This window comes from Pollachius pollachius, assembly GCF_949987615.1.
Source record: "Pollachius pollachius genome assembly, chromosome: 1".
Lineage (NCBI taxonomy): Eukaryota > Metazoa > Chordata > Actinopteri > Gadiformes > Gadidae > Pollachius > Pollachius pollachius.
Genome location: NC_136934.1, coordinates 10,742,290 through 10,760,811, shown reverse-complemented (window position 1 = coordinate 10,760,811; position 18,522 = coordinate 10,742,290). Strand labels below are relative to the sequence as shown.

General features: G+C 46.0%; 1 protein-coding gene across 1 annotated transcript; it reads right to left on the bottom strand.

Moving 5' to 3' along the window:
• Positions 1-887: 887 nt before the first annotated feature.
• LOC307070646 (olfactomedin-like protein 2A) lies at positions 888-18,156 on the bottom strand. Its single transcript, XM_079729213.1, has 8 exons — positions 17,906-18,156; positions 10,339-10,602; positions 8,128-8,235; positions 7,739-7,915; positions 7,076-7,316; positions 5,336-5,644; positions 4,210-4,395; positions 888-2,425 (listed from the first exon to the last, which is right to left on the bottom strand). The coding sequence occupies exons 1-8, from the start codon at positions 17,972-17,974 to the stop codon at positions 1,821-1,823; spliced, it is 1,959 nt and encodes a 652-aa protein (XP_079585339.1). The 5' UTR covers positions 17,975-18,156; the 3' UTR covers positions 888-1,820.
• Between the last annotated feature and the right edge of the window lie 366 nt (positions 18,157-18,522).

Genomic DNA, 18,522 nt, shown 5'->3' with positions numbered 1-18,522 from the left:
TGGGCCCTCGATCAGGGGCCGTCCTGGTTCTCCCAACAGGAGATCTATTGTGTTGCCGGTGCGAGGCCCACACCGCCGTACACACAGGTCATGTGGGTTGTCAGTGTTCATCACCGCAATTGGCGTGGAACATTTTTGTATCACAAAGCCAACACATGGCAACATGTAGCGACGAGGTCTTCATCTACATACCCCGTTCACTGCCTCCTCCTTCCATATAACCTTCATCACGCCGCGCCATGCCACGCCATGACACGCTTCGTTAGCTGGGGGGATCGGGGAGGGGGCATCAGCGGCTTAATGGCCAGTAACATTCTACCATGATGTGCCATAACGACCTTTAAATAGAGTTTCATATGGGGTGCGGGGATGGGGGATGTTGGGGGCTGTTAATGAAGACCACATGCATGGACCACACCTAGCTCGTGGTTTCCAGGATTGCATGATTCAAGAGTTCTAGTTCGAGTTCAAGGCATCTCCCAGAAATGTGTCCGCGGTGCCATTATTACGTGAACCTTTCAATGCTCTTTTTTTGTGTGCAATTCGGGCAGCAGATCAAGTGGAGCACGGTGACCCCTAACCCCAAAGCAAACCCAGATCCTGAGAGCTGGTATTCACACTCAGTCACCCAGCTTTCACTTTAACTCCGGACAAATGTTATGCTATCCCCTGGGTCTGCCGGGTCAGAGGGAGAGGAGTTTGAGGTTCAACAACAGCCGTTTAGAACGGGGGGGAGCTGACGCAAGCATTTGGTCCTATTTTTTTTTAAGACCTCAAAAAAGAAACAGAGAAGAAAAACAGAGACAGCTTCGCAACACTGTAAGTGAACACAGTTAATGTATTTGGCATGTCCTTTTTCGATTAATCATTACAAATGGCCAGAAGGGAACAAGACATTAGGCTGAATGTGTCAAATACAGTAATGGAGGCATTGGATCATTATTTTGCCACATTGAACTAGTCTCGTTAAAAGGATTTTTATACAGCCAGTCTGTTAAGCATTTTTTATAGAGATGAGGACATTTGCAATCTAGGGTCTTCAAAATGGCAGTATAGTACAGGACTACAGTACAGTTTTCCACATGGCAGTACAGTACAGTAATATTGATGATTTAGATTTCTTAGATTTTCATTTGTTTCTTCCATTGAGGGGAAGATACCTCTATTCTTTAATAGTTATTACGAACATAATCGTGGTTATGAAAATACATGAACAGCAACAGCAATACAGGCTTTTGTAAAGACACACCATATACATTTTTTAAAAAACAGAAAAATAAAAATCTGTCATACAGGCAGAATTTAACAAACATGGATGCTTTATTTTCATAGAATATATTCAACACATCCTTCAAAATGACAACAATGATAAATTGTCAGGCTGTAACTTGAGATAAAAACATTGGACTTCTGGAAAGTGCTTCATGGAACATGTGGAGGGTTTACTGAAACTACACCGGCAGAGCGTTAATGATTTGTGTCCCATGTCCAAATATACCTGATGATCGCTCAGAAATGTGTAAACAACATCCTTAATCATTCTGTGCCATTCCACTCACTAGCTTTGCAAGGTTTGCGTTAAGAAAGTTGACACTTTCTTTCCTGTTATGCAGGTAAACCACCAAAAAAGCGAGTAGGCCTAGTAGTTATGTGAAAAATGCTATGTAGATATGTCCTTCCTTCGTCCATCTCATCCCAGAATAGCTGCTTAGCTAGGTTGTCCAAAAAAAACACAAACCCCTTTATATCTCCTACTGAGCAGCCTCACGAGGTGGCAGGTCCCCAATACTGAACACCCAGGAGCCACAAATCGTCTCTCATCACTCGTCCACAAAGGCCACGCGGTACGTGAGCTGGTGGCCATTGTCCCAGGCGTACAGCAGCCTCTCCTTGGGGTTATAGTCGATCTGCGTGGTGTAGGCATACTCGTTGACGAAGGGCAGGTGCGGCACGGCCTCTGTGCTGGTGTGGGTGTCGTAGGCGTAGCTCACCTCGCCGTTCTTCTGGTTGTACGTGTCCACGGCGTAGAGCACGCCACAGATGATGAAGCAGTTCCCGTACGAGTTCCTCTTCAGCCCCGTCCGCCAAGTGGTCTCTTTCTTGACTGAAAGGTCGCCGGGGTCCAGCCGGCTGATCATGATCACCTCGTGCTGGTAGTAGTCGTAGTCCATGGCCGGGTAGATGACCCACAGCCCGCTCTCGTCCACGGCAAAGTCGATGTCCGAGTGGCCCCTCCACTTCCAGGGGGTGGTGTCCTCGTAGACCACATCGTGGAGCAGGGTCCAGGCCGACACGTAGCGCATGCGCAGGTCGTACTTGATGATGTTCTTGGTGAACGCCCGGTTGTAGTAGAAGGCGCCGTTGTAGACCACGTGGCCCGTGCCGATCCAGTTGTAGGGCAGCTTGTAGAGGTTGCTCCAGCGACCTGGCACATGATAGAGAATGACGTCATGGTCCCGCACGTAGCGCTTTGCTATCGTACATTATTTTAAGATAATATAATAAATAATTTACTTTATTAATCGCAGAGCAGAATTAAGAGGATCAAATAAAAACAAATATATACAGAAAATCGATATACACTATAAGAGGAGAAGAAATATTTTATAAAAAATATACATGTCAACATTTTATATATATTTATTATATATATATATATATTCTGCGGCCCCAATTTCACAGTATTGGAGAGAGTAGTCTCCACCGACAATGACAAGTGATGATGAGTTCTACACTGTAAATTGATCCGTCTTGATATTCTTCTGGGCTCTAAGTGTCCATCTTTGAAATAGCCTGACATTGCCAGACCAATTCACAATTGCATACTAGTTTTGGAACCTTTCCCTCTAACCAAATTTCCAAGGGGAACAGGATCAACAGGGGCAGTCCAAAATGCAAAATTTGAACCCAATTGGATAGAAAAACAACCAAGCAGAGCAACGGAACGTGTAACACATCAGCGGCAGCCATCTTGGGGTTGTTTATGAAAATGCCTCAACTGCGGTCCCATAGGAAGCTCCTACTTTACAGTCATTGTATCAAACCCGCCCCATATTAGATCATCTGTTTGTATTTGCCCGGCCCGGGCCAGGTCTACCGGAAATCTGTCTGAATGGGAGGGGTGCCAGACACATATGCCATAGAAAATAAAACATGAGCTTGCAGATTCGTCTGTCTCCCAGGCCATCTTTCTAATGCAACTCCAAGATTTACCCGTGTTTTAGAGCGGGTAAAACTACTTCAATCTCAGTTGATCCAGTTTGTTCGCTACCTTCCATGGCTACAGCAAGCTGTGTTTTTGTGCCAAAAGGTTTCGTTCCTTGGGAACAAGGGATGCTGAGAGGAAAGTGAATCATAACACATAAGCCAAAACAAAAATAAACTACCCTGAACGGAAATTGTAAAGGAGAAAAAACTGGCTTCATTGTTGTTGGAGAAGCCAGTATTTTGATTAAGCATGTTTCCTTAATCTGTGATAAATTATCAGGGTCATTTTAATATTCAAGACAATTACAATTATTACATATTTGAAACCTGGAACTTGGAGCTGGTCAGAAAATGTTGAATGGTATCCTTAGGCATTACAGAACAAACAAATGCAATCAATTCCAGTCAGGAATTCCAATCTACCCTAATAAACTTCCAAAAGACAGGAAGTGGAAGTGGGATTAAGAGAATGACGTTCTCTCCCCCCGGCAGAGGCATAAAACACACAAACAGGAGAGACATCCCCCCCTCCCACCCCATCCCTAAGTCTTCTAATCCCATGCACTGTGTCTGGTTCAAAGGAAAGGCCAGGGCACATGTCAACCTCAGCAGGGATCTCGACCGCTCCGCATGAGAGCCAGTCATCTGAAGGGGCCTGTGAGCTCAACACACGCTGCAGGACGCACCGGGATGGACCCGCAGTTCAAGAGCCTGTTGTCAAAGCACATCTCAATCAACGCGGCCGCAGTCTTTAGCGGCTGATCTTCGCTCTCCTAAGAGAGCCTAATCCAATTCTCCAGTTGAGTTACATTGCTGAAAGAGCTGATTCTCCCACCCAGGGAAGCTGTGAAACAACCAAGACCGGCATTCCAGACTCCTCATCAGCCTCATGAAGCTCACTGAGTCATCTGCTGGGATCAGTGTCAACGACGACAACCGGGAAAACAGGAATACGGGCCAATTAAATCCTACCCAAAACGAAATACTCATCCATACACACACCTTGTTTGAAATTCTCCAGGTTGCGGAACTCGATGAGGTTGTTGCCATAGTAATAGTTGGTGACGTAGATTTTGGAAACCTTGGCGAGCGGGTCCTTCATCCACGCTCCCTCGTTGCGTCCATACGAGTGCTGCTTCACCGGGGCTTCGATGGACTGCAGCGTCCCCTCACACTCCATGATCTTCCCTATTGGGAATGCAGAGAACACAAGGACATGAGAACACTCCAGGATCTTCCCTGTTAGGAACGCAGAGGAACACGAGGAACACAAGGAAATGAGAACATTCCAGGATCTTCCCTGTTGGGTACCAAGAGGAACACGAGGAACACAAGGAAATGAGAACATTCCAGGATCTTCCCTGTTGGGTACCAAGAGGAACACACGGAAATGAGAACACTCCAGGATCTTCCCTGTTAGGAACCTAGAGGAACACAAGGACATGAGAACACTCCAAGATCTTCCCAGTTGGGAACCCAGAGGAATACAAAAGAAAGAAGAAGAGGCTCAGCTCCCTAGCAGTAAGAGAGACAACTGTTTTCCATTAACGCTGCTAAGTCTTTTAAATCATCCCCATTTCACAGTCACACATCGCGACGCCAGCGGCTGATTTGGTGTTAAATCGGCAGCTCTCTCCTTACACGGCCTGAGGATAATAGAGCAATGATGTAATTTACAGCATGCATTGAAGCTACGGTCAGCGTGAAATTAATTAGACATTGGCCCCCATAAAGAGACGATATATGAAGCAACTAATAAAACATCCAAATCCAAATCTAATCAAAAATCGTAAAAAAAAAACTGACTACTGTTGCAAGACCACAACCAAATAAAACTGATAGTTATGCTGAGAGCCATTTACATCATAAACATGCTTCCCCTCCTTAATAGGAAAGCTTTAATGGGGAGACATTGATTGAACGCTAATACCCAGCTGGATGGTAAAGACATGTAAATATCATAGCAGCTCTTTAATGACATGTATCTACTTTCACTGTAAGTCACTTTTCATAAATGTGCCTTCAAAATAACTGAATAGTTTCTGTACACATTAATGCCACATCTGTTGCTTTAAAGTTTAGAGGGCAGATTTAAAGCCATCTCTGGTTGTTTTTGAAGCGTGTATACCGGCTCTGTGGAGGAGTGGCTGGCTGTTGTTGTCCGAGTTGTCCAGTGTCAACACTATAGTCGGGGCTGGCCTCTCTATCCTGGGGGTAGAGGAGGTGGGCACCGTAGTGGTGGTGGTGGAGGTGGTACTCTTTGGAGTGGTGGTGGTGGTGGTGGAGGCGATGGTAGTGAAGGAGGTGGTGGGGTCTTCATCGCTGTCCTCAGGTGGGGCTGTGTTCATCTCCAGGTTCTCCAGGACCAGCTCTGTTTCCGCCTCCTCCGACTGGCTGCCTTTGATTTGGTGGACGTTGTGAGTCTTGGCAGAGTGGTCTGCAGGATGGAAACACAGAAGCAGCAGGGAGTCAAGTCATGGGAGACAAAGTAAAGGATATCAGAGACTCAGACCCTACGGAGATAGTTTTCATTCTAAATAAACCCGGATGGTCCGAGGTGAACAAGATCCTTGAGGAATTCCGTGGCACCGTCATTCTCTTCAAGGGGGTACATCGTCTCCCTCCCCTGGGCTGACTCCGCCATGCCTGATGGAGGGCAGGGTTTGATAGCGCCAGTACATCTGCATGCACTGTGTAAACCAGCTCTGCCTCATTGCCTCACAGGCCTCCACCGCTTCCACTTCAAAGGGAAACTTATTTGCTATGCAATCCAGAGCGCATGCCAGCTTCCCCCCCCCCCCTCTCTCCCCCCGCCTCTACTCTCTCTCCATAGCCACTCCCCCCCTTAAAGCACACTGCTTTAAGTACCACAGCACCATCAACCGTATCAAGTCTAGGAGAGAAGACGGAGGAGACAGAGAAGGAAGACAGGAAAAACATTGGAAGACATTTTTCAAACAACAATAAGCTCAACCCTGAATAAAATAAAAAGAGCAACCAGCCTGTAGTTGAAGGAATGTCTTTGTAACTTATTTATTTACCTCAAGGCAGTTGTACAAAGTTGTTAAAGCGTGATGATTAAACATTTCATGATCATTAGGAACTGACCAAAGCTTTGTTGCTACTAAAGAAGGTCGACAGGTATCACTGAAAAACAATGATTGACCTAATTACTAGCTGAAGAGTTTTACTTGAGATAGATTCCTCAGGGTTTTCAAAGGATTCAGCTGCATAGCATGGGCCATCCTGCTTCAGTACGGCAGGGAGATAATGGAAACAAGGGCCAAAAGGTTTTTTATCCCTGCGTCTGGAAAAGGTCAGCCAGGGTGGACTGAGGCTCTGCTAGATGAGACAGGCGATTGTCTAGCAGAACACAGGCTGTGACTGAGCAACGCCACACGCTAAGGGTGCTAACGTGGCGTGGCTAAACACTGGGGAGGGTTGGATGGAGACAGGAAGTGGTGTCTGTAGAGAGTTTCGTTGGGTGTGAGGGGTGAAGCCCAGCCATGTCAAGGATGTGGCGGTTGGTTCCTCTGCAATTATCTCCAGGAATTAGTATATAAAAGAACTGGCTCTCCATTATCTCCAGGTATTTAGTCATTGACAGATCAGTTCTTTTTTGCACATCTCGCCCTAAAGTGAGGAGACCAGCTCGGTTTCAAACAATCAATATAAGAATGGTGGTTGAACATTCATCGGTTAATATCGAGTATGAATGACTACGTAATTCCTGTATTCCAAGGAAGTTGGTGGGTGGGGCATGTGAACTAAAAAGTATTTTTTTATACAATTGCAGAATAGCAGGTAAAGCAAACGATAGGTTAATTCCGGACAGGAAGTTAGGGGGTTGGAACGGGCTCTGCTTCACCTCTCCCAGCAGTGCCGTGGTCGTCGTGGTTGCTCTTGGAGGCCTTGTAATAGGTAATCCCCCGAATCACCCCAGGCTGGTGCCCTAGCACCTTCTCCTTGGAGCCGGGGTCTGGCTTCGTGGGTTTTGCCGGCTTTGACAGCTCTTTCTTGGGCTTCACCGGCTTCTCTTTGGCTGCTTTAGGACTAGCCGACTTCTTGGGACTGGCCTTTCCATCCTTGATTTTCTCTTCAGCCGTTCCCTGAGGAAATATGGGATTTATTATTTGTTATTATCCAGATATCAGATGTTTGATTCAAAACAGTATTCATAAGTTATTTGCCAAGATGTGGAAACAGAGGTGTATTCTTCATTAATAAAACTCGACCAGAATGAAATGGTTTACAGAGAAAAAATCCCTGAATGGATTCAGGGATGGGCTTTTCATTCTTGAGAAACTCCTACTTCAGATATGTTTTAATGGTGTAAATAGCTGTGGAAGAAGTGTCATAGTGCAGGTTTATGTAAGACAAAGTTGTTAGAAAATAGAAGATTAGTAATGGGTGAATCCATCAAGACTGTGGGCTAGTCTGTTTAGCCAACACATTAAACGAGTCATCAACACATGGCAGTAAGGCAGTTAGTGTGGGCTTCCCAAGATGGGTATTGGGTGGGATAAAATACCTGCTCCCTGTTCTCCGTGGAGTCCTTCTGTAGGAGCTGCAGTCCCAGGCTGGAGATGTCCTTTTTGATGCTTATCATGACATTGGAGTAGTTCTCGTACCGCTTGAACTGATTGGTCAGAGTCACCATGCTGTCACGGACAAAGTCGTTGTCTCGCGTCAGGTTTGTCTTGATGGTCTGCGAAACAGCGTGTCACAAAAAGCACATATATGAAGGATGTATTATGGTTATATGAATTAGAATTTGTTTCATACAGACATGTGTGGGTAAGAACATGATGAACAACAGAAAATAGAAAAAGTAATAAGTAATGAGAAAGACTGTTGTTTATATGATGCAGTTATTTATTTATTCCTGTACTCATTTATTCTTCTGGTTACTCTTCTCACCTCCTCCAGGGTGTTCATCTGAGTCACCACCTTGTTGATGTAGGAGTGGACCTTCAACATGTCCATGCTGTACAGAGTTCCTTCCAGCACGTCAATCATCGACTGGAGCTGAGCATACCATGAGCACAACAAGCAGAGCATGTTCAATGTTCACGCTCACATTCAGAATACTTCATTAATCCCCAACGAATGGTTGGTGGATGATTGGGTGTTTGTAATAATTACTCTGCTCGGATAAATTAAAAAAAAATAGAGAGAAAAGAGAGAATAGAAAATAAAAAATCTGTTAATATAAACACAAAAAGGAATAAACATGTGAATCCGTCAATACGAAAAATGTACATCAAACATGAATGTGCAGACAAATTGTTGTAAATGTAAAGTCTTTCAAATGCTCATCGACCCAACGCTTGCATTAATTCCAATCCTCATGCACTTATTTTGATTAACAGTATTGTCCGCTGCTCTGCAAGGCGGACCCTTGTTCAATCAACGGTTGAAAGAACTATCTAAAGGACTGCACATTTACCTCTCTGTCTGTCTGTCTGTCTGTCTCTCTCTCTCACACACACTTTCTCACACACTCTCGCTCTCTCTCTCTCTCTCCCTCTCTCTCTCTCCCTCTCTCGTGCTCTCGCTCTCTTTCTCTCTCGCTCTCTTTCTCTCTCGCTCTCTCTCTCTCTCTCTCTCTCTCTCTCTCTCTCTCTCTCTCTCACACACACACTTTCTCACACACACACTCTCTATCTATCTACACTCTTGGTTGAGGTGTCTTCTATTGGGTTCATCTATAAAAGGAAAGGTTTCTCTGTAGTCTGGTCAAACATCTGGATGTACTTTGGGGCTTATCGCGTGGAACACAGTGTTCCTCCTAATGTCCACGTAAAGACAGGGAAGAGGCTCAGTATCCACCCCGAGAATCCATTGGAAACACAAATTTGCCATGGTTAGATACAGCTTTGCTTTCACCACTTACTATTTACTATTTGGCAGACACTTTGATCCAATCTTAAATGTGATAGATGTCGTTAAGGGGCAGGTCCCCCTACAGGTAGAGATTGTTTCTCTGAACCAAGAACCTTTCAGCTTAGGAGTCAAACACACATAAACCACTTACTATCCAGCCCCACTTATTGTGGCTAGGTCTTCCATCACTGCCCTGAAGTCCTGCCTCTCTGTCTTCCTGTACTAATGTAGTTAAGCACTTAGCGCAAGATGGTTATTGATTGCAAGGGTCAAAGGTCATGCGTGAGAGGCTAATTAAGAGAAGTGTCGTGGGTGTGTGTGTAAGGGGGACGGACGGATATAGGTTAATGGGTCTCTACAAATAAATTATCATAGATGACCAATCCTATACCATTATCTTATGAGAAACTGTATTGGTAGTCCTATATTAGAGATAGTATTAGTATGCTCATATGTGGTAAGTCCAATATAAGACGTGGTAGTAGTGTTGTTAGAAAACATAACAGACTATGACTATGATGAAGCCGGTGATGATAAGAAACTCTTAGCATTAGTCTGTAGCATAGCCTCTAGCCTCAGGGGCATTCTTCCCTAGGCATTAGCATGTGTTAGTGGAGTGAAAGCATCATAACCTGATCAACATCGAGCCTAGGGATCAATAATGGATCAATAATGAGTCAATGTTTCATTCTGTAAAGTTGCTCAAATAGTAAATGCACTGTTTGGACAATGAATGATCTGCCTTCACCCCATTCACACTCGGACAAAAAGGCAACAACCAGATATTTAGGCGACCAGCAGGGGAGTTTGCCTGGAACCAAGGATGATACCAGCCACCCTCTAGACTAGACAACCTGCTATTACTAAATAACTGCTAGAAGGCATAGAAGAAGGTCAGATTTTGTTGTGTCGTTACCGTTGTCAAGCACTTTTTGGCCATTGATGCTATGAAATGAAAGTTTGAGTGATTGGAAGATCGGAATGGATACACTTTTCACAATATAATTGACTGAAAGTTTACGTTCAGTGAACCAAGATTCAGCTCATTTAGATACACTTCATAAAGCAGTAGCTAGGGATAGTACATCAAAGCCTCAAGGTAGGTTGTAGGTTGAAATTTAGTATTTCCACTTCCACAAGACACCTTCTATCCGGAGCGACTTACAATGATCTCCGATGTAACCTGTCATTTAGGAGCAGGTAGGGGTAGCAAAACCTTTTAGCCTCCTCCTCCTCCCCTCTCACCTTGAGGAGCTCCGGGGCCTGTTTCTTCAGCTTCTCCATCTTCCACTCGTTCTCGCAGGGGTTGAGCGAGGAGGGCGGGGCCGTGCAGGAGCACTTGCAGTCGGACCCGGAGCTGACCGTCTCCACGGTGTAGAAGTCCTCCACGCGCGCGCTGCCTGTCTTCAGCCGCTGGCAGGCGTCCCGGGTCAGCGGACGCATGATGCACTTGCAGCGGCAGTCGGAGCCCTCCGACGTCATACGCACCTGCTCAGAGTCCCCGAAGATCTGGAGGGAGAGCAAGAGAGGGAGAGAGGGGGAGAGGGAGAGAGAGAGAGAGAATGCTTTGTTATGTTTAATTTTAACATTTTATCATTTTATTTGTATGTAGTGGAGTGGAGGAGTGAGAGAAGGGGGGGGATAGGAGGTAAGGGGACAGAGAGAGTAGGAGGGAAGGAGAATGAGCTAGGGAGTGAGAGATTGAGCAGGAGGGAGAGGATGAGACAAAGATGGGCCATAAGAGAGCGTAAGAGAGAAGAAAGGATAAATAGAAGAAAAGATAAAGACTCAAGAGATTAAAAAAAATAATAATAAAAAATAAAGTAAGGGTGTTGAGGCGTATTGGCGTTAGGGTTAGGCATAGAAAAACAAGCCTGTTGACTGTATGTTTTTGTGTAAATTGGTGGTCACTCTGTACAGAAGCCATGAGGAGACCACCAGGAGTAGAGCACTTGTAGTGAACATATGTTTCACCGACACCTCCAGCTTATCACTGCAAAAGCCTGAACATGAAGCATGAAGCCTGATGGGTATTGCACCAACAACTAGATCAAAAGAGATTGATGACAAGTTTAATCACTGCAATAAAACAACAAACCTTTTTAATGCTTGTAGAATAACATTGCTTGGAAATGTGTCAGAAAAATGACAACTTTATTTCAAGATCAGTTTATGCGGTGGTTGGATTGTTTTGTTAACAGTGCTACCCCACAAAGAAGCACATTTTTATATCCTGCAACAATGTTTTGCTAGTCTTACAAACCAGTATTGGCAGGAAGACTTGAATCTGGGTGAACAGGGCGTTTCACATATTACTTCATAGTGTTAAGACCAATCATGTTTCTGGAAGTGTGTCAATGGCAAACAAGATCACAGCCAGCAGTAGTAAACCATAAAAAGAAATCTCAAGAAAGGTTTCAAATCAATACCATGTGGACTGGCCAGTGTAGAAATACACTTCTCAAAATCCCCTTCCGAAAGCTTCTCACACTCGCACAAATTAGTTTTCTTCGGCAGATTATCTCCTGGTAACGAAACAGGAAAGCAGGCGTAATTCTGCCCCTTGCAGTTCTTGGCTTCCTGCCTAGTCTATGTGCCTTCTCCCCAAATACATTCTGTTATAATATAGTTGACTACTTGATACAAGATTACGTACCTGCAACTCTATGTGCATGTTCCCCCAGTGCACTGGGCCAGCCCACTTGTCATCAGTCGACAGCTACATTGAGTGATGCAATTAGTGAACGTTCATCATGTTCCTCAGTTTCTACATTCTCGGATACGCTGCCATCATAGTCAGAGGAAGGCGCTCCACTAGCCGTGTTGCGGTGTATCCAATGGCTCTGACCCAGATAACAAAAAAACACTGAGCCACGAGTAATGGTGCAATGAGTCAATTTCAGCGCAGAGAGATTTTCGGGTGGTGTTCAGGGGTGGTGGGAATGGAGGGAGGGGTTCAAGGTGATGGAGGTGGTGGAGGGAGGTGTTCAAGATGGAGGTGGTGGAAGGTGGGGTTCAGGATGGTGTTGGCGCTGGGGGGGGGGGGTGGCTAAGGGAAGGTGTAGGTAGGGAGGTGTTCCGGGAGAAGGGGGGAGGGAGCTGTTCAGGGTGGAGGGATCGGAGGGAGGTGTTCAAGCCAAGGTGGAGGCGTCGGAGGGAGCTGTTCAATAGCATGGAGGCGGGGAGAGGTGTTTAGGGTGGAGACTTCAGACATGTCATCTCTCTCTTTATATCCCAAGGGCCTGTACCGGTGTACCAGGGGCCTCAACCAGGGGCCCACATGTGGTAGCATTTAGGCTGTCAGAGGAATGCATCTTCCCAGAGATACATCAAGGAGGCCGGCTGTGGCCTCTGTCCTCCTTTCTGACAGCAGCTCCCTGAACACACTGTCGGAACTGATGTAACGTCTCAAACACCACATGTACAGCCCTGCAGCTAGAGACACTGCAGTCAGTGTAAAAGCGAGACCTACTGTTTACATTCCAGGTCTAGGAAGATATACTGCCGTATGAAACAGAGCTTTCTCTCGGTTGGAGGTCACTGAACCACAGTACATCCCAGGTGAAGTGTGAAGGTTGTTTGGATGTATAGCATCAGGAGGAAAGCAGACAGTTACTGTCTGCCTCATCCTGTGGTACTCAACCTTGGCATCACCTAATATGTATAAGAGGTTGTGGGATAGTGCTGACATATAATAATGCACATATATATAATAATGCACGTTTACAAGCATCTAAAATTATGTAGTGTGTTGTGATCTGCATTTTCACTGTGGAATTGATATTAAGTGCATATATTGATTGGGTTCAATTGTGTGTGGAAGAAGATGCACAACCAAGTGAGAACTTTGGGTTTTCAGATTTTCGGTCTCAAATGGCAAAAAAGGATGGGATGGGAACCTTCTTTGCCTTCTTTGTCTTATTTCTCTGAGCCAGGCGACCAATCCCAGAGTGGTATGATATTTGTGAGAACCTTTAAAATTACTTCAAGAGGATGTGCATATTTAAGACTGGCAGCCAATCAAAGATGCCTCAGGATCTTAAGGGTCTTTCTATTCCACTTTTAGTAACCCTTTTTTAAGAGCATGTGAGTTTTTGTGAGCCTAGTTCTGGTTTGACCTTAACTGAGGTAACTGAATAGTTATCATGTGCAGCTGCCAATGACAGATGCTTCATTTTGGTGAAGAATAATTTAGCAAAAATTGTACATGAAATACAAAGTCTTGAATGACTGAATGCCAATAAACTAATCACACTAGCAACATTGTGAATGTGTGTGTGTGTGTGATTGGGTGAGTGTGTGTGTGGGAGTTTGAGAGTGTTTGAGATTGTGTTTGTGTGTGCGTGTGTGTATGTGTGTGCTTGTAAGATTGAGTGTGTTAACTGTGTGCATTTGTGAGTGTGCTCAAGGTAGTTGGCTCATTAGTCAAGGAATGCGAGTTGCGTGAAGGGGAGGGAGGCAGTTGTGGAGGGGAGGGGAGGGGGGATACAGCTAAAGGTGTGTGTGTGTGTGTGTGTGGGGGGGGGGGGGGTTATTAACTTCTAGTCCGCCCCACAGTCATTGACAAGGGTCTGATGCCAGGGCAGCCTCCCCAGAGCAGGGCACGGCCCGACGCCGGTCCGTGTCAAGTGACTAGGCAGCAGGTCGGGACGGGCGGCTTAATGAAAACACGGAGGATTAGCAGATCCAACTCCCCCTCTGTCCCCCTTCCCAATGGGGCCCAAGCCCCCAGCCCCCACCATCATGTCCCCCGTCTCCATGGCAACTCCAGCATAAGATGCTTGAAGCACCTCAGGAGCCTGAGAAAATTCCTCATTCCGAGCTTGCGGTGGGCCGTGGGCCTGTTTAGTCAACAAGGACCGTACCATTGTCCTCATCACATGGGGGGGGGGGGGGGGGGAAGCTAAACAAGTGGAATGGTCCACTGTCTTCCTCATTTAAATAATTTGAATTTTATTTAGGATAGAGCCCTTTTTTTTAATACTCGCAGACCTAATAAGACACAGGTTAAAAAACAAGTATGTGCTAAAGAAGCACATATTAATAAACATTACGATATTAGCATGCAAATGATTACTGAAAACTACTTTAAATTAACTAGCTCAGCGCCCGTTGAAAACGTGACTGTTCGGAACAGGCCGATTGCTTGGCCACCTGTATTGCTGCTTGTACCTTTCTCGAGAAAGGCTCATCCAAACAACATCACACTCGGCACTGCACTCAGCGTCGCACCCGGCAAGTGCGAAGTCGATCGGTTGTAGGGTAGAGGACAGGCACACGCCCAGAGCCTCCTCCGATTAAAGTTCGATGGATGGAATTGGCTAGCGGCGTATGAACACGCGCAGGGATCATACGCGTTGGCATGGCGACCGGCCAAGCAGCGTGAGAACTGACAGCGAGATCAAGCCTGGCGGGTTAATGAGCGCCAGCAGAACACTTAACACATGCTCCAGCGCCCCTTCCCACCATGACCCCCCCCCCCCCCACGGGCACGGTCAAGTTTCAGGCTGAGACCAATGTAAGCCAGACATACATGCACATCTCTAAGCTCAGTTATGGTTCCACGTCCACGCAACCCAATAAACACGAAGACGCTGTCATGAACCTTTTTTTTGTTCTGCGTCGGGTTTTAGTGGGCACGTCGGCCCTTGCAGTGGACGCAGGGATGGTGCGCAAGGACTTAATGGGTCCGTAAACCCCCTTACGTTGCATTGACGTGGAACTATAACTGGGCCTTTACTCTCTAGGGGGGTTGCACGCTAGAGAGAACGCTCTATAAGATAAACTGCTGGAAGCCGACCGAAAGAGGACCGGTTCTGTTAGACCCCGGCTGAGGTCACCCTGTTACTCAGATGTGGTCCTGGAATACTTGAGAGCTATATTTGATGATGCATTTTGATATATGAAGTAGAATTTATAGGTCTGCATGCAAACTGCTATTAGTTGGTGTGGTGTGATGAGCATGTGTTTCCTTGGACATTGCTATTCCAGGCAGATGTTTGTTGGAGTGAAATTATGTGTGCGGAAGCAGATGCACAAAAATGTTCGGCTTGCAAGAATGTTCAGACCTAAAATTACGTCCATGAGCCAAGAAAAGGGAACCGCTGTCAAAAACCAGTCGTCAGGTTGCTGTCTGCTGCCGTGCTGAAATTTCAACAAAGGCATCTGGTTTAGTGCACGATAACCTTTGCATTTCTGCCTCCAATCAGAGCTTGGACTCCTTGTATGAAACCTGTATCTTCCCAATACACAAACAGCAGCATAGATAGCTCATATGCTGGTGGTTTCTGATATAGTGGTGGTGCTGGCACAGGAAAAGACGAGTCCCTCAAGTCTTCAAAAGTCCCCAGATGGGACATTTTGGAGCCAGGTTTTGTACACCGGATTTCTACTCCTGATTCCTAAACTAATCTCAGAGCTCCTAAGGAAGAGGATTAGGGAGGGTGGAGGAGACCAGAAGACGGACGGACGGGGCACCAAACAAGCCTGTGCACTGGCACCCAGGTGGTAATTAGAGGGATACTGAGTGTGTGCAGCACTTGTTGCTTTTAGGAGTACACATCCACATTCCCCTGACCCCAGGCTGTTACAGAATGTAACTGTCGGATTCAAATTCATTCAAACAGATAGAGAACACAAAATGATATATTGATAGTGGGATGGATAGATTGATACACACACAGGACAGACGGACGGACAAACGACGGGCCGGACAGATGGACAGACGGACTGACAGACAGGTAGGCGGACAGACAGACAGACTGATAGAAAGACAGACAGACGGATGGATGGACGGATGGATACACAGACAGACACACACACATTGTTTACGCACAGATTTGCCCATAAACGGTCTGGACGCCTCATGAACCTATCGTATCAATCTCTTAATGATTGGAGTGTGCCAAGCGACCGCAGCCCCGTCTGGAATGGTGTGGGCGGCCAGCCCTCGTATCCAGATGCTCTGGTTGTTCAGCAGATGCTTGGGCGGCCGCCAGACGCGTTGCGAGGGTCCTTGGGACCAGACCCCTTGATCAGGGGTCAGTGACGGGTAGTTTATACAACGCCTACATCTGCAACCGCTGGGCACTGAGAAGCAATGACAGTGTGGGGTGAGCACTGGTCAAAAGATTTTTGGTTATGCTGGTTAGAAGATTTGCCGATTTACAGCAAAAGGATTTTCCAGAGTCGCTGCCCGGATTAGATTCCATTGTCTGGCTGTTCGTAATTCATTTTGTTGAATGTGAATTAAGGCAGACAGCTGTGTGAACTGGCCGCGCTCCCAAGGTAGCCCACATGACCAGACCAACAACATGGACTCCCCTTGGCCCAGCAGCGGTGTGCTTAGTGTGTGTCACCGTTCAGGAGCACTAGCATCACAGAAGAAGCTGTTGAGATTGCACCGGCAATGAAAACACGGTGCTTGCTGTTAATAAAGCCAACACTCTGTGTGTGTTTTATTTTCAGCTGAAAGGTTCTGGGTTGGAATCCAAATCCGCATATAATCAAACCAGTGTGTATGGCAGGGCGTGATGCCCCCTTATTCCTACCTGTTCTTTATTGAGCTGTATCTGAATGCACCTATAAGTTGCTTTGGACAAAAGCATCTAGTTGACTAAACAGTAACCAACACCTTGGCAGCCTTCCCTCTCCACAGACGTCCCGCAAATGCAGAATGATGACGTTTATCGACATTCGACGTTGGCCGATGTATGACTGCATGCCGCATAATTGCCTCAGAAATATCAGATACGGATCAGATTGACCAGTGCCAATGTGGTCCAGATGAAAAATCAACTGAATCAACATGTTCACATTTGTTCACACTACGCTGACATAACCACACCTGAATATCAGAGACTGAATATCAGATTAAGCCTTTATTCTGTAGTGTCAATGAATGCGTGCGTGTATTGGTCTGTATGTGTGTGTGTGTGTGTGTGTGTGTGTGTGTGTGTGTGTGTGTGTGTGTGTGTGTGTGTGTGCGTGTGCGCGTGTGTGGTGGTGGTGGTGGGTCACTCGTTGGAAGTAACCAGACCCGTTGACAGTAACAACAATATTAAAAGACTTTAAAGAAACATCCTATTAAATTAAAAGTTAAATGGGGATGGCGGTTTTGGCAGGCTGCTATCGTGTCCTCAAATCGACCTCTGGTGGTATTACAGGAGTTTGTTTACAGCCAAAACAAGGAGCAGGTGCACGCGCATGTTCCCACGTCGCCGTGCGCCTCTCTATTAAACTTTTGTCTCAGAATCATCGCCCCTGGTCGCGGTAGGCCTACCACCGCCCCGCTACAACTGTGACCACACTGCTCCTAAACGAAGCTAACGAAGCCACTGTCTAGTACAGTGACCAAGAATCACCAAAGCAATGACTAACCCCCGGTGTCAGGACGGTAGGCTAGTCTCTGAGTTTTTTGGGGTCGGTTGTTCTTCGCTCTCGGGTGCAGGATTAGATTAGGGTTGGTTAGGATCCTCCCTGGGAATGTCCCTGTCTCGGACCAGAGAGGGTTTAGTGGAGTCCGGCAGCTGTGCAAACAACAGCAGACGCACACGGACACGCGTGTCATGTCTTCCCCGTCTGGTCATCAACTAGCCATACAGATCTTCATCTGTCAAATGACTTGTAACTAATAGTAGATATACCTTTACATTATGCATGCATTAGTTGAACTTGATGCAGAACGAAATGACCACCTCCTGTCTTCCTTCCGCACAAGGAAAACTTGATGTAAACGTTAAAGTCCCCCAACATGATGAATGAGATTCAAACTCTATCACTAGAACCGGGGACGTGTGTTTGCTTTGCTTACCTTGCTCTGAGCGTGGACATCATTCAACACAACCAGAAGACAAGCCAACAGAGTCGTGTATCTCCACATGTTTCTGGGCGTTTTGGAGGAACAAGTTGGAGAATTCCTTTGCCAACAAAATAACGGCAAAATACACAAAAGTTCAATCCATAAGGCAAGACATTAACACTGAATTATCATCTCCATGTATATCCATGCAAGGAGCGTTCTGTATACTAAGGTCTATGCACGGTGCGCAACTCAGAGCGCAATAACGCGCAAGTCGTCTCCAACGGCTTCCTAAAGTGCGCAATGTTTGCGTCGTCCGTCAGACCCCCTCGGTCCTCCGGAGATGGGAGGAGCATAGAAATAACTTGGAGCGGCCTCTCAAGACCACGGAGAAGGAAAATAGGCTGCTTCAAACAGTGTTTAGAATAAACGCTGTATACTATAACCGCAAAAATTCTTATTTTTATAGGCCTATTGTATTGATTTAATAAGTGAAGCAGATCATCATCATCATCATCATCATCATCATCATCAATATCATCGTCCTACCCTCTCATCCTTTTTAATAAGTTACACATTGCCTTATAGACTGGGATTTATATTGAAGAATGTGTCTATCTATCATTGAC